This window comes from Danio rerio, chromosome 5 (genome assembly GCF_052040795.2).
Source record: "Danio rerio strain M-AB ecotype USA chromosome 5, GRCz13ab, whole genome shotgun sequence".
NCBI classification, from domain to species: domain Eukaryota; kingdom Metazoa; phylum Chordata; class Actinopteri; order Cypriniformes; family Danionidae; genus Danio; species Danio rerio.
Window position 1 is genome coordinate 9,549,415 of NC_141025.1, and position 16,838 is coordinate 9,566,252.

Consider the following 16,838-nt stretch of genomic DNA (forward strand, 5'->3'; position numbering starts at 1 on the left):
TAACTGGCGCCAAAAACTGAAAAAAAATCAATTTGCTGCAGTAGGAGAAGCTGCGTCAATCTTTTCTTCATTGAATCAATGACTTGCGCCTCAGAAGGCAATCCCGACACGCAGTGAACGCGCGGTGGCGTTTGAAGGCGTGAGACGCGGAGCACTGGCGCTCTTGTTTCTGGAGGTCATTAATAATATAATAACACTAATACTGAAACGGTAAGGCGTTTTAGATCCACCAAAACAACATTTCAGATGGTTTACAGTGTGCTCAGCCTGATGGTTTGTCCATTCGCACACATTTTATTCATCACATGATCTCTTATAACAAAATCACATGACCTTTTTTAATGCGCATGCTGGAGTTTGTACAGTAAAAGTGTTTCCATCGTAGTTTATGCGCCTCTTTACTTATCGAATAAAAAGTTTATCCTACTCTGTTATGCGCATATGTTTTATGCGCATTTTCAAAATTTATGCGCATCATGGCGTTTCCATCAACTGTTTATGCGCATATGCAAAATGCGCATAAAAATAGGTGGATGAAAACGTAGCTAATTTTGGACACTTCCGACGGCGTGCTTACATTTTAACTGCACAAACTAAACTTAAATATCTAAACTATCCAAAAAAGAAATAACCAAAAGGATAATTTCTCAAATATTCCACTCAGCTCAAGGCATCTACACCACCTGGGGCATTGCTAGACATAAAGCTCTACTGGGGCACAGCTCCCCATAAATGAACATTATACAGTTGAAGTCAGAATTATTAGCCCCCCGTTTATTTTTTCACATATTTCTGTTGAACGGAGAGATTTTGTCAACACATTTCTAAACATAATAGTTATAATAACTCATCTCTCTCTAATATCTGATTTATTTTCTCTTTGCCATGATGACAGTACATAATATTTTACCAGATATTTTTCAAGACACTTATATACAGCTTAAAGTGACATTTTATATATATATATATATATATATATATATATATATATATATATATATATATATATATATATATATATATATATATACACACATATATATATATATATATATATATATATATATATTGTAGTGAGTATACCAATGCCACATCGCCCTGGTCCCATATTCACCCCAGCTGACACCTCATCAGCACCAGATCGCTCACAGCTGGACCTCATTAGCCGGAGAGGCATAAAAGCCAGCCCCACACAGGAGGAAGACGAGCTTCATTTACACATGACTCCCTGAGTTAACGCTGGTGTCTCGCTATCTCTCCCACAGCGGACTCCAGCTCGTGAACGATCCAACACCCGAACTCTCACTATCCTTCACCTTCTCCCCAGAGCACCAGAGCACCACAACCAAGAAGAGCACCGTATTTTCACACTATTCACCTTGTAAATAAAGCACCCTCCGGGGACTTGTTTGTAACCAATGCTACTGTGTTTGTGTTTTCCCTCTGCCTCGCTACAATATATTTTATTGTTATTATACAATTATTATTCTAAATAAGAAATTAATCCTAAATTTATTTGGAAAACAATCTAAAGACACAACTAGAGTGATGCTAAGTTAATTTAAGAAATCTTTAGCATAATTATATTTTTTTACAATGAAATTCTAAAGACAACTCAATAGAATACAAAAAAAAGGTGTTTTATAGCATTATCAGTTGTGTGTTGTCTTAGACCCAACTCATGGCCGAGAATTAGGTTTATTAAGTCTCCCTCCCTGACTTCATCCCTCTTTTTTGCTTTATACAAAAAATCTATCAGGAGCTTAGTCAAAATAAGATCACTATCATATTATTAAGACTTTAGTTTTGGCGACTTGCAAAACTCACTGCGTGCCAACACCTCGTCTTAATTCTTGGATTACCACTCTTAATTAATACACTTGCATATTCGTTTCTCAAAGCATTTACTGGGGCACTGGCAATTTTTACTGGGGAACGTGCCCCAATAAATGGGGTCTAGCGACGCTCCTGTACACAACCATAGTTTTTAGAGGTCACTATTATCACCAAAATAATGCAGTGAAAGCCATCATTTCAAATTCATTCATTTTCCTTCAGCTTAGTCTGTATTTCAGAGGTCACCACAGCGGAATGAACCACTAACTATTCCAGCAAATGTTTTACGCAGCGGATGCTTTTTCAGCCGCAACCCAGTACTAGGAAACAAACATACACACATTCACACACACACTCATACACTACATCCAATTAAGTTCATCCAATTCACCTATAGTGCATGTCTTTGGACTGTGGGGAACACCGGAAGGAAACCCAGGAGAGAACATGCAAACTCCACACTGAAATGACAACTGGCCCAGCCGGGACTCAAACCAGTGACCTTCTTGCTGTGAGGCGACAATGCTAACCACTGAGCCACCGTGCCGCCCATCATTACAAATGAAAATATTTTTCAAACCAAACCTATTTTTTTCAATGTAAAATAGACTGAATTGGGCTAATTACCTGATTAAATCAACTTCTTTCACTACAACATGATCAGATGTGTTTTTGTCAATCACAAGAAGACAATACATAAATACAGATGTAAATAGGGTCTAAATGGTACCCCTTTAAAGTGGACCTATTATGCCTCTTTTTACAAGATCTAAAATAAGTCTCTAGAGTGTGTATGTGAAGTTTCAGCTCAAAATGCCCTATGAATAACCTTTTATAACTCTTTGAAACTGCCTTTATAGGCTTTAATCCTAATTGTGCCATTTTGCTGACCGTCGCTTTAAATTCAAATGAGATTGAGTTCTTTTTAAAACAGGGAGGAGCAACAATGCCTATGTGTCAGCATAGCAGCAGATTCAAAACTCTAATACTCTGATTCTCACTCAAGGCTATCTATGCTGATGAGGCAGAGATCGTCACTAGTGGGCGGGGCTTTCCCCCTTTAATGACACGCAGAAAGGTAGAATGTCAATCAAAGTGTTTCCGTTTTCATGAAGTGTGATTATACAAATATAATTAATCATTTTTTACTATTAAAGCTTTGTTATATTCACACACTGTTGCCACACAACTGTGTTTAAACCCCTTATAAAAGGGATTTCTGCATAATAGATGCTCTTTAAAAAAGGACAAAAGGTTTATTATGCAGCATTTTAATAAGAAATAAACAAGGCTGCATTATTAAAAAATATTAAAGTAATATATGTCAAAACATTGCATTTGTCAACATTTCAAGCCTGACAACTCCTCTTTAGAAATGAATATTTAAACATACTAATGTTTTTATTGTTGTAACATTTGAGAGTGTATCACCTGACTCCAGGCTTCAGTTGCCCAGCCGGCGCACGGCTGCAGATGGCAGGACTCAGTGCTGTTGGGTTTGAGTGTGACATTGCAGTGCTGGTTCTCGGGACAGTACACAAGCCTTTCCTTCACTCCATGTCCACAGCTTTTTGAGCACTGTCAATCACAGGTGACAAAAATAAAATAAAAATCACACTTTATTTTAGTCGAATTCTCGCTTTTAATTATCCATTAAATATGAATCTCAATGAACTCCTGATTTGCTTCTTATTGAAAGTTTTTAAGGTTCTAGTCGGGTATGGGTAAGATTATGGGTGTAGAATTAGGGCCTACTCACACTTTGCCATCCGTACCGTGCCCAGGCGCGTTTCCCGGATCATTTGAGAAGTGTGAGTGCGCTGAATCGGGCTCAAGCACGGTTCACTTGGCCGGCACTGGCCCGGTTGGAAGAGGTGTGCCTGAGCGCGGTTCACAGCGCGGTGTGTGAGTGCAAAACGCGCCAAAGCCCGAAACTGAAAGCGAGACGTGACTTTTACGGGGCTGTTTCATATGGATTTATTAATCATTCTTACTGTTCAGTGAACGCAAACTGCCATAGTTTATTAAAGACGAGAACTCCTCACAGCATGACAGCTGCACGCCTTCAGCAGACCTCCTCATTCCTGCAGCACAAGAGTTTTATTATTGTTTATGAGCACCAAAAGTGGCAGATCTGTTCTGCGAAATATCTGACTGCGTGTCACCGCATCCCTAAGGACTGTTTGGCGAAATATTTGACTGCATGTCACTGCATATCAAACGACTGAAACGATATAACTAGAGAAATCTCCTCTGTGCTGCTGAGTGAGAGAGCGCTTGTCTCTGAACAGCCCAGCAGCGATGACGTAAGCGTGCCGAGGCTTGTTTGTGGTGTGAGTGCGGGCCCTCGGGGGAGACGGGAGGGGGGACAAGCGTGCTTTGGCCCGGTTCGAGGCAACTGTACCTAGTGTGAGTACGGCCTAAGATCATGCAGAATACAGTGTGGGAAATACACTCACTGGCCACCTTACTAGTATCATATTGGACCCCTTTTTGCCTTCAGAGCTGTCTTAATCCTTCGTGGCATAGGTTCAACAAGGTACTAGAAATATTCCTCAGACATTTTGCTCCATATTGGCATGATAGCATCACACAGTTGCTGCACATTTGTCGGCTGCATAACCATGACGCGAATCTCCCGTTCCACCATATGTTACGCCCTCGAAGAACAAGAAAAAAAAAAAGAGAGGGGGAAGCCAAGTCACGTTTCAAAAGTTTATTTTTAAGCCCACTGTGACCAAACATTAGGCAAAACGCCCCGCCAACTCGCTAGCCGTTGGTCTCCGTCGAACCCTTAGAATCAGGTCAAGAGTCTCTCTCAAACAGTGGCAAGATGCTGATAAAAGAGCGCACACTTGAACTCAGGTGTTCCCCGTCCACCTGATTATGCTCTGTAATGTTACAGCACATCTGTAGAGGGAGCAAAACACACAGACAGACACGGCAGACAAATGACAGCCCAGCAGGCGTCACACCAGAGGTGCTCTATTGGATTGAGATCTGGTGACTGTAGAGGCTATAGGAGTGCAGTGAACTCATTGTCATGTTCAAGAAACCAGTCTGAGATGATTCACACTTTGACATGGCGTGTTATCCTGCTGGAAGTAGCCATCAGAAAACAATACTCAGGTAGGCTGTGGCATTGATACAATGCTCAATTGGTACTAATGGGCCCAAAGCGTGCCAAGAAAATATCCCCCACACCATTACACCACCACCTCCAGCCTGAACTGTTGATACAAGGCAGGATGGATCCATGCTTTCATGTTGTTGAAGGCAAATTATGACCCGACTATCTGAATGTTGCAGCAGAAACTTAGACTCATCAGACCAGGCAATGTTTCTCCAATCTTCTATTGTCCAGTTTTGGTGAGCCTGTGTGAATTGTAGCCTCAGTTTCCTGTTCTTAGCTGACAGGAGTGGCACCTGGTGTGGTCTTCTGCTGCTGTAGCCCATCCACCTCAAGGTTGGACGTGCTGTGCGTCTTCTGCAGACTGCGGCTGTAACAAGTGGTTATTTGAGTTTGTTGCCTTTCTAACCGCTGGAACCAGTCTGGCCATTCCCCTCTGACCTCTGGCATCAACAAGGCATTTGCGCCCGCAGAACTGCCGCTCACTGGATATTTCCTCTTTTTCAGACAATTCTCTGTAAACCCTAGAGATGGTTGTGCGTGAAAATCCCAGTAGATCAGCAGTTTCTAAAATACTCAGACGAGCCCTTCTGGCACCATCAACCATGCCACATTCAAAGTCACTTAAATCATCTCTCTTCCCCATTCTGATGCTCAGTTTAAACTGCAGCAGATCGTCTTGACCATGTCTAGTTGCTGCCATGTGATTAGCTGATAAGAAATTTGCTTTATTACCTAATAAAGTGGCCACTAAGTTATGTTTTTTTTTTTTTCCTGGGAATTGTATTTCTTAAGAAGCTGTTGACAGAATTAATCCAGATTTTGGTAAAAACCCAAACAATACAAGCATAAAAATAAAACAAAACAAAAATCTAAAAAAATTTGTTATGTTTAATAACAATGAAATGTTTTTTTTTTTTTTTTTTTTGGTGATGGCAGCTTAAAGAGGCCTCTTATATGGAAAGTGAAGTCACATGCATTGTTCAGGTGTGAGTTTTCTTTTTACAGTCTTCAACAGAGTGTAAAAATCTTAATGGTTCTACTGAAATGATCACTGATCCTGAGTTCAGTACCTCTCCCCAGGGCGAATGCATCCACTGCAGGCAGGGCAGAGTGTTGCAGGGCAGACTACTGGGTGGTTTGTGCGAAAGAGCCTGACAGTGAAAAGGCCTCAGTGGACGCCTGTTCTGAGTATCAATGCACTGCACTTCTCGATACTTCATATCGGTCACACAGCCTACAGGACACTAAAGAGAAAGACGGAGGCATGTCATGGTTCATAGAACAGCTGCACAATATGTTGTTTCAGTATTGGTATAATAATAGGCGTGGGATGATAAACGGTTTCAAGGTTTACAACGGTTTGGAAATTCAAAGTTTCATTCATTCCTTTTCCTTCAGCTAAGTCCCTTTATTCATCAGGGGTTGCCATAGCAGAATGAACCGCCAACTAATACAGCATATGTCTTACATATGCTCTTCCAGCTGCAACCCAGTACTGAGAAACACCCATACACACTCATTCACACACATACACTACGGCCAATTTAGTTTATTTAATTCACCTATAGCGCATGTCTTTGGACTTGTGGGGAAAACCAGAGCACCCGGAGCAAAACCCACGCCAACACAGGGAGAACATGCAAACTTCACACAGAAATGCCAACTGGCCCAGCCGGGACTCGAACTAGCGACCTTCTTGCTGTGCGGTGACAGTGCTAACCACTGAGCCACTGGAATTGCAATATGTTTATTCATTCATTTATTTTCTTGTCGGCTTAGTCCCTTTATTAATCCGGGGTCGCCACAGCGGAACGAACCGCCAACTTATCCAGCAAGTTTTTATGCCCTTCCAGCCGCAACCCATCTCTGGGAAACATCCACACACACATTCACACACACACTCATACACTACGGAAAATTTAGCCAACCCAATTCACCTGTACCGCATGTCTTTGGACTGTGGGGGAAACCGGAGCACCCGGAGGAAACCCACCCGAAGACAGGGAGAACATGCAAACTCCACACAGAAACGCCAACTGAGCCGAGGTTCGAACCAGCGACCCAGCGACCTTCTTGCTGTGAGGCAACAGCACTACCTACTGCGCCACTGCCTCGCTCAATTGCAATATGTATTGCAAAAAAAAAATATCACAAGTTTTTTCCAATATTGTGCAGCCCTAGTTGATAGCAAGCATTCCGTGATTTGGTATTGTTTAAAAACATAATTTCACCTTGGACCAGTTTCCAGTCTTCCAGACGGCACAGGGTTGCAGGTTGCATCGTCTGGCCGGTTCTGGCTTCTTCACACTGGCACAGTCTTCCTCTTGCTTTGAGCTGCAGGAGACGGACCGCCACACTGCACCAAGGCCACACGAAGTAGAGCACTAGGAGAAACAACGCACATTAAACAGCATCTAAAGTACAGGTGAAGTCAAAATGATTCACCCTCCAGTGATTTTTTTTTCTTTCTTTTTTGAATATTATCAAACAGAGGATGGAATTTTTCACAATATTTGCTATAATATTTTTTCTACTGGAGAAGGCCTTATTTGTTTGTTTTTTTAGCTAGAATAAAAGCTTTTTTATTTTAATTTTTATTTTATTAAAACAGTTTTAAGGTCAACATTATTAGCAATATATATACTGCATATTTTCGATTGTCTACAGAGCATCCATCGTTATACAATGACTTGCCTAATTACCTATAGGCAATTAGGGTTATTGCTTTGAACACTTGCATCTTGGATTCACCTCTGTTGTATTTATTGTTATATTGGTGAGCGTGACAGAACGAACTGACCGTGAAACAAAGGACTGGTGACAAAAGTCAACAGCATCTTTAGAAATATGTTTTCTGAAAAAAATGGTGTCATGTTCAATACTTATTCCCCCCACTGTATATTTGAATATACATTGTATCTGGAAACCTTCACTTTTTCACATTTTGTTATGTTACAGCTTTATTCCAAAATGGATTAAATTCATTTATTTCCTCAAAATTCTACACACAATACCCCATAATGACAATGTGAAAAAGATTTGTTGAAATTGTTGCAAATTTATTAAAAATAAAAAAGCTGAAAACTTACATGTACATCAGTATTCACAGCCTTTGCCGTGAAGCTCTAAATTGAGCTCAGGTACATTCAGTTTCCACTGATCATTCTTGAGATGTTTCAGCAGCTTAATTGGAGTTCACCTGTGGTTAGTTCAGTTGATCGGTCATGATTTAAAAAAGGCATACACCTGTCTAAGGTCCAAGGGTTGACAGTGCATGTCAAAGCACAAACCAAGCATGACGAAAAAGGAATTGTCTGTAGACCTCCGAGACAGGATTGTCTCGAGGCACAAGGCTGGGGAAGGTTACAGTAAAATTTCAGCTGCTCTGAGAGTTCCAGTGAGCACAGTGGCCTTCATCAACCGTAAGTGGATGATGTTTGGAACCACCAGGACTCTTCCTAGAGCTGGCCGACCATCTAAGCTGAGTGATCGAGAGCGAAGGGCCTTAGTCAGGGAGGTGATCAATAACTCAATGGTCACTCTGCCTGAGCTCCAGTGTACTTCTGTGGAGAGAGGAGAACCTTACAGAAGGACAACCATCTGTGCAGCAATCCACCAATCAGGCCTGTATGGTAGAGCGGCCAGACGGAAGCCACTCCCTGTCTGGAATTTGCCAAAAGGCATCTGAAGGACTCTCAGACCATAAGAAACTAAATTCTCTGGTCTGATGAGACTAAAATTGAACTCTTTGGTGTGAATATCAGGCGTTACGTTAGGAGCAAATCAGGCTTCGCTCATCACCAGGCTTAAACCATCATACCTACAGTGAAGCATGGTGGTGGCAGCATCATGGTGTGGGGATGTTTTTTCAGCAGCAGGCACTGGAAGACTAGTCAGGATAGAGGGAAAGATGAATGCAGCAACGTACAGAAACATCCTGAAAACCTGCTTCAGAGGGCTCTTGACCTCAGGCTAGGGCGACAGTTCATCTTCCAGCAGGACAATGACCCAAAGCACACTGCCAAAATATCAATGGAGTGGCTTCACAACAACCCAGTGAATGTCCTTGAGTGGCCCAGCCAGAGCCCAGACCCAAATCTTATTGAACACCTCTGGAGAGATCTGAAAATGGCTGTACACCGTCACTTTTCCATCCAACCTGATAGAGCTTGAGAGGTACTCCAAAGAGAAATGGGATAAAAAGTCTAGAAGACAGGTGTGCCAAGCTTGTGGCATCACATTCAAAAAGACTTGAGGCTGTAATTGCTGCCAAAGGTGAATCAACAAAGTATTGGGCAAAGGCTGTGAATACTGATGGACATGTGATTTCTCAGGTTTTTTATTTGTAAAAAATTTGCAACAATTTAAAAAAACGTCATTTTTTGTCAGTATGGAGTATTGTGAGTAGAATTTTGAGGAAATAAATTAATTTAATCCATTTTGGAATAAGGCTGTAATGTAACAAAATGTGGAAAAAACACTATCAATATTTTCCGGATGCACTGTATGCATCAAAAAGTATTTAAATTTCACAGGAGGGCTAACAATTAGTCTTCAACTATACCTGAACCTTCAAAACTATTCCATTGCTGCCATATAAGCACTAACATTTCCTTTGCAGGTAATGAAAGATAAGATAAATGAATTGAATTCTTACATCACTCCAGTTCCCCACTTTCCAAAAGGCATTCTTGCTGACAATCTGAGCGTTCAGATTCCCATCGTCATCATCTGTAATGGTCGTCATCTGCAGTTTCAGTCGGGCTGCTTTAAGCACATTGCTTTTATTGGGAACTTTCAGCGTTTGCAAGGCCTTTCTCAGTATCTTCACTGTAGGAACAGTTACCTGTGAACTTAGAGTGTTTAAATGTGACAGCGTTGGTTTTGGGGTAGAATTAAATTCATATAAGCTAGTTTTGGCACATGCATGCGTCGCCAGATGACCATTATATTGCGTCCGAATGGTAGTAGTAATGGCTGGTTTTGTTGTGCTAACTGGTGTACTCATTGTTATTGGTTGCACACTGGATATGAGCACTTCTTCAGGTTTGCTGGTGAACAAATCATCCTCACGTATCCGTTCTGGATCTTCTATGTAATCATAACCTGGTGTATAGCTTTTATCAGGAGGCTGCAGGTCTGTGCTTCCCTCCTCGTCTTCAGTAATTGTGGGAACTGCTACATTGTTTTTTTTTACTAGTATAAAGTCTTTGTCGTATTTGTGGATGATATCCGATGTTGGGGAAGTGTTGGATTGTGTGGTAATGGGTGTAGAGGTGTTTGGAGGTGTGATAGTAGTGATGTATTGTGTTGTTTGGGTCCCGGGGGGCTGTGTTGGGATTTTGCGTGGTCTGAATCGTGGTCCTGTCCATCGGTTAGTGGATGAGCAGCTCTGGAGGTTACAGAGGATTGTGGAGCGGGGTCGAGTGGCAGGGTTGCACCGGCTGGGTTGTTTTGCCACACACTTGACCATTCGCGACTTTATTCCTCCATCACAAGACTGGGAGCACTGCAAGACGCCACACATTTAAAAAGGAACATCACTTTAGGTTTAGACACAAAACATTTGCCATCTTTTGTGCGTTCACCATGTATGTGTTGCTAGGCCAAGTTTGTAGTCATGTTTCATGTGTACTTTAGGAACATTATCCATGTTCATTTGTAATATAGCAGCCTACCTCACTCCAGTTCCCCACAGTCCATTCTGAGCCACACGGTACGTCTCGGTTACAAGGAACCGCAGGTTTGGGTTTGAGCAGCTGCTTACAGTCACCAGGGTGCAGAACTCGCTCTTCTCCAGCCACCGTACGGACACACAGAATGGTGCGCTTTTTCACTCCGGTTGAACCACATGTGGACGAGCACGTCTGCCATCCTCCAACCCACCACCTGAGGTCAGTACAGAGTTCATACAGATCATTTCAATACAACGGTGTCAAGTGTGAGGACAGAACCCAGACACAGATCGGCAATAAAAATACGCTCAACAAAAAACTGGACACAGAGCCCAGATAACAGCTTATATGGCTGGAATAAACAAAAAAAAAAAAAAAACATGATAGTAATCATTATTTTAAATCAAAAATACAATCAAACCGGGCAGAAAAACAGACATCAAACATCACATCCCTGCTGAAAATCCAGCTTAAACCAGCCTAGGCTGGTTGGCTGGTTTTAGCTGGTTGACCAGCCTGGTTTTAGAGGGGTTTTGGCCATTTGGTTTCCAGCTATTTCCAGCCTGGTCTTAGCTGGTCAGGCTGGAAAATGATCAGCCAAATCCAGCTAAAACCAGCTTGACTATCCTGGTTTAAGCTGGATATAGCTGGTTTTGGCTGGACTCCCAGCTTGGCTAGGCTGGTCAAGCTGGTTTTAGCTGGTCATCTCCCAGCCTGACCAGCTACGACCAGGCTGGAAATGGCTGGAAACCAGCCTGGAAGTGGCCGAAACCCCTCTAAAACCAGCCTGGTCGACCAGCTAAAACCAGCCAACCAGCCTAGGCTGGTTTAAGCTGGATTTTTCAGCAGGGATAACATAAGAAATAAATCAACAAGAGACAAAAGCACACTGGGAGAATAAATAGAGGAGCAGACGAAGACTAAAACGAGGAGGACAGGTGAGGCAAATTAACATGATGAACAGGTAACTAGATGAGTGGTATAACAGCCTTCCAATGCTGTTGTCGCCAGTAATGGGGGTGAGCACATATTTCACACGTGCAATCAGAATCCATGCATGCTAAAGTTGATTTCAAGCAAAATGTCTTTATTTTGTGCAGGTGAATAAAACAAAGCCTCAATCTTTGCTTCTCCTTTCTTCTTTATCATGTCAATATAACATTCACTCCATGTACACACAGCACATATCTAAACACTGCAGTTTTCTGGCTAACAAACAAGTTACTCTTTAGCACGGTCAAAAACCGTGTGCTTTATCATACCTGATGCTCTTCCTTGCTTACAAAAGCACCTTAGTAATAGTTTTCAGTTAGCCACACCCAGTGGACAACATAAATCACTACAACACAAAAAGTGGCTTCTACAAGTGGGGTCTGACTAATAGACAAGTAAGCACATGGCCATGTGCTAACCATAGACTGTAAAAGATATTGGACGTAGTATCCGTGACATCACCCATAGGTTTCTGAAGAGCGCAAATGAAGCAACAAGTAGGCGTGGCCAATCGTCGCCATTTTGTTTGCACGTCTTTGCACTGACGGAATTTAAACATTTTTCGTCTGATGCAAACAGATAAATTGCTTATCACTGCGTATCTCATCACGAAGCGTTTTGGACACGGGGTTACAATATAACCTGGTCACTTATTGTTAACATTCATAATATTGATACCATTTACTAATTATAATCTCATGTGGAACTCTGAATCTGTCTTATTTTAGAGTCTGCTACTGTCCACCGGAGGTCGCATTTCGGTCATGGATTCATGCTTTCAGAGCCTTTCTGAATGAATGAATAAAATACACTGTTTTCCAACAAGTCACCCTGGGGTGCTGAAATATAATTGGCTAAAATAGCAGTGGGCGGGTTAAAAAGAACCAAAACAAAGACAGACATTCTGGCATGGAAAACCCATTTTCAAAGCAGAATATCTGAATTCAGAATTGTTTTTCAGATAAAACAAAAATGTTCACTTAGCATGTTTCTTAAATATCTGCAAACATATTATGGCATTTTTATGCTTTAAAAGAGTCAAAAGCTCACATACAGCACCTTTATATCTTTGACTATTTAAAAAAATTTTAAATATATGAACATTTATATGTGTTTATGTACAGTTGAAGTCAGAATTATTAGACCCCTTGTTTATTTTGTTCCTCATGTTCTGTTTAACGGAGAACAGATTTTTTCAACACATTTCTAAACATAATAGTTTTAATAACTCATCTCTAATAACTGATTTATTTTATCTTTGCCATGATGACAGTACATAATATTTGACTTGATATTTTTCAAGACACTTTTATTCAGCTTTAAGTGACATTTAAAGGCTTAGCTAGGTTAATTAGGGTAACTAGGCAGGTTAATAATATATTGACCATAGAATTGTTTTAAATGATTAAAAACTGCTTTTATTCTAGACAAAATAAAACAAATCAGACTTTCTCCAGAAGAAAAAATATTATCAGACATACTTTGAAAATGTTCTCACTCTGTTAAACATCATTTGGGAAATATTTTAAAAAGAAATAAAAAAATCAAAGGCGGGGGCTAATAATTCTGACTTCTGTATGTATTATATCATCTTGCATCAAAGATATGCATCAAATTACAAAAAACAAATGACCACTTATGTGAGGTGTTTCTAATGCAGTTTCTATGGGCCAGGAAAGTAAATTTGACGTTCTCTCCTCTGATTGATTTTAATTTCATTTGAACTTAAACGAACATTTTTAAAAATTGTGTTGCATACGTAATAAAAATATTAAGTTAACCTTATTAGAACCTCTAAATGTTAGCTGGGTAATAAAGCATACTGATAATTATGCAGAATTATACCTTGCAGGGCAGTCCCTGCTTTTGCACTTGCGATGTTTATCATCAGGACGTTTACTCGGATCACACAGGTTTTCCTCGACCACACCAACCTCTTGCTCAAAACAGCGCACAGGCTGATGCTGCTCACCTGAACAGATGCAAAAGATCACCAGTTATCAAAACCATGCTAGAATAACCTTCAGTGATGAAAACAAACTGAAAATACAGTTGAAGTCAGAATTATTAGCCCCCTGAATTATTAGCCCCGCCGTATATTTTTTTTCTTTAACAGAAAGAAGATTTCTTTAACACATTTCTAAACATAATAGTTTTAATAAATCATTTCTAATAACTGATTTATTTTATCTTTGCTATGATGACAGTACATATATTTGACTAGATATTTTTCAAGACACTTCTATACAGCTTAAAGTGACATTTAAAGGCTTAACTAGGGTAACTAGGCAAGTTAAGGTAATTAGGCAAATCATTGTTTATCAGTGGTTTGTTCTGTAGACAATTAGAAAAAAACAAATTGCTTAAGAGCGAGGCAGTGGCGCAGTAGGTAGTGCTGTCGCCTTACAGCAACAAGGTCGCTGGTTCAAATCTCGGCTCAGTTGGTGTTTCTGTGTGGAGTTTGCATGTTCTCCCTGCCTTCACGTGGGTTTCCTCCGGGTGCTCCGGTTTCGCCCACAGTCCAAAGACATGCGGTACGGGTGAATTGGGTAGGCTAAATTGTCCGTAGTGTATAAGTGTGTGTTTGGATGTTTCCTAGAGATGGGTTGCGGCTGGAAGGGCATCTGCTGCGTAAAAACTTGCTGGATAAGTTGGCGGTTCATTCCGCTGTGGCGACCCCGGAATAATAAAGGGACTAAGCTGACAAGAAAATGAATGAATGAATGGATGAAATTGTTTAAGAGGGCTAATAATATTGACCTTAAAATAGTTTAAAAAAAATGAAAACTGCTTTTATTCTAGCTGAAATAAAACAAAAAAGACTTTCTCCAGAAGAAAAAAAATATTATAGAAAATACTGTGAAAAATTCCTTGCTGTTAAACATCATTTGAGAAATATTTGAAAAGAAAAAAATTAATGATTGTGACTTCAGCAGTATATTTTTAGTCATGTCTTCTTGTGTATCGTGTTTTCTACCAAGGCCACAAGTTGTGCTGCAGTCAGTCCAGGCTCCATGTTTCCAGATATACTCTGGTTCCAGGATTTCGTTTCCCAGCGGGCGACGCCTCTTAATGGTGTACTCGTACTTGACACCGGGATTCAGCTCTTGGAACAACAACTGAACAAGTCACAATGAAACAAAAATATTCATCATTTTATGACAATATGCAGATCATTTTGTGTTGCAAGTGCCGCCAGTCTTGGAAGCAAGAGCTGTGTTTGTCATGCAACTTTCATGCTTTCTCACATAAATAACGTCAGAAGAAGAGTGATTTATCAAACTAACGTTTTTATCTTTGCTATGAAAATAACATTATATTTTAATTACAGCTAAATTTGGTGTCATAAGAAACTCTTTCTGTCAGTCAATAGGCTGAAGGAATAGTCCATGTTCAATACAATAGGCTGTTTTTGTGACACATTAGCACAGAAAATAACAAAATGCTGCTTACAAAATGTATTTTTTAAGAAGTATTTTTGTAGTAAGTCAACAAACACAATAAAAGGCAAATGTGTATGTTTTTTGTACAACCCCAAATCATAAAAGTTGGGAGAGTATGGAAAACGCAAATAAAAAGACAATTGTCAAGATCACCAGTGATCGTACTTCATAGATCGCTGGATCTCACACACAATAACTCATGGACTACAAATCCGTCATTCATGGACTACATTTTCATACATGCACTCCGCTCACAGACACACATGGGCTGCGTCCGCAACCGCCTACTACTTGTAGTAGGTACTGCATTTGAATTTAAACGCACTACTCAGCCGTTAGAAAAGTATGTTCTATACAGTATGAATAAGAAAAGTATGAATGGAATTCAGACGTACTACATCCGCCATTTTGTCATGGTCACGTGACCTACTTGTGTCAGTTGCGTCGCCTCACTTCCATTCATGAATTCTCTCACGGGGCATTATGGGATAGTGCAGCATGCATGGGATGCACACTTCAGAATCTCGCCGGAAGTAGTAAGTCATCCGGGTACTTCTCGCCTACTGATTTTCAAATTCTAAGAATTCGGACATACTACTCGGCTCGCATACTGATTTTAGTGTACTATATAGTATGGAAGTATGAGCTTTCGGACGCAGCCATGCTTCCTCATTTAGACTGACTACACTCACACCACCTGAGGATTGTCAAACACTGATTACACACACTATTTAAGCAGCACACACACTCACTTCCTGGTCGAGTCATGTTATCTGTAAAGTAGCACTACAACGCGTTTCCCTAGCCTTGTTTGCCCGTGTATTTACCATGCCTTGTTTATCAAGTACTCTCTGTCTGCTGCTTGCCTTCTGACCTCTCGCCTGTTACTTCGACTATGATTCTGGACTGTCTTCATATATCCGTTTGCACCTGTGTTGACCATTGCTTGCCTGACCCCTGAATAACCCTGCACGTGGATCCTACTTCAGTTGTCTCTGTTACTCCCCGTGTTGCAACAATACAACAAACATTATTGAATGTGTTCCTCATGATTTTTTTTCATTTAAATAAACAAGTATTGTTATTTTGCTTCTTGAAACACATTTCTAAAACAGTTGGAACAGTAAAGCATTTAGCACTTTGTAATGTTGCCATTCCTTTTCACAACTCTTAAAAGACGTTTAGGGACTGAAGACATCAAGTAATGAAGTGTTTCAGGTGTATTTTTGTCCCATTCTTTCTGCAAACAAGTCTTAAGGTGTGCAACAGTACGGGGTCTTCGTTACCACATTTTGAGCTTCAAACTGCGCCAAACATTCTCTATTGGATACAGGTCAGGACTGCAGGCAGGCCAGTTAAGTACCTGTATCCTTTTCCTCCACAGTCAGGACTATGTAATGTGTGCAGAATATGGTTTTGCATTGTCTTGTTGAAATATGCAACATTTCAATAATTTTCTCACGTATTTGATAGAAAATTGGCGATCCTCTGCCCATCTTTGCTCATAGATTTTAGCTCCAACCCTAATCAAACACACCTGAACAAGCTCAAGGTCTTACTAGGTATACTTCAAACACCCAGGCAGGTGCGTTGAGGCAAGTTGGAGCCAAACCCTGCAAAGACATCGTACCTCCAAGAACGAGATTGGTGACCCCTGGACTAGACCATTCTTGGTTGCTGCTTTTGTCATTATTTAACTAATTTACCTGATTACTAAACTGCTCCCGTTCCAACCAAGAACCAAAATTGAAATATGTG

The 16,838-nt window shown here is 40.7% G+C and overlaps 3 protein-coding genes across 3 annotated transcripts in view; 2 read left to right on the forward strand and 1 right to left on the reverse strand.

The window, feature by feature from the left end:
- The window catches only part of tnksb (tankyrase, TRF1-interacting ankyrin-related ADP-ribose polymerase b), a 318,296-nt gene that overhangs the window by 124,802 nt on the left and 176,656 nt on the right, over positions 1-16,838 (forward strand). The gene's annotated exons all lie outside the window — the stretch shown is intronic.
- The window catches only part of LOC147843842 (uncharacterized), a 321,661-nt gene that overhangs the window by 79,584 nt on the left and 225,239 nt on the right, over positions 1-16,838 (forward strand). The gene's annotated exons all lie outside the window — the stretch shown is intronic.
- The window catches only part of adamts12 (ADAM metallopeptidase with thrombospondin type 1 motif, 12), a 75,260-nt gene that overhangs the window by 5,170 nt on the left and 53,252 nt on the right, over positions 1-16,838 (reverse strand). The window contains exons 16-22 of the mRNA XM_087253282.2: positions 14,615-14,756; positions 13,483-13,609; positions 10,648-10,858; positions 9,627-10,478; positions 7,201-7,353; positions 6,040-6,213; positions 3,268-3,414 (exon numbers count right to left, since the gene is read on the reverse strand). Coding sequence (XP_087109408.1) covers positions 3,268-3,414; positions 6,040-6,213; positions 7,201-7,353; positions 9,627-10,478; positions 10,648-10,858; positions 13,483-13,609; positions 14,615-14,756 — 1,806 coding nt within the window. The remainder of the gene's footprint in view (positions 1-3,267; positions 3,415-6,039; positions 6,214-7,200; positions 7,354-9,626; positions 10,479-10,647; positions 10,859-13,482; positions 13,610-14,614; positions 14,757-16,838) is intronic.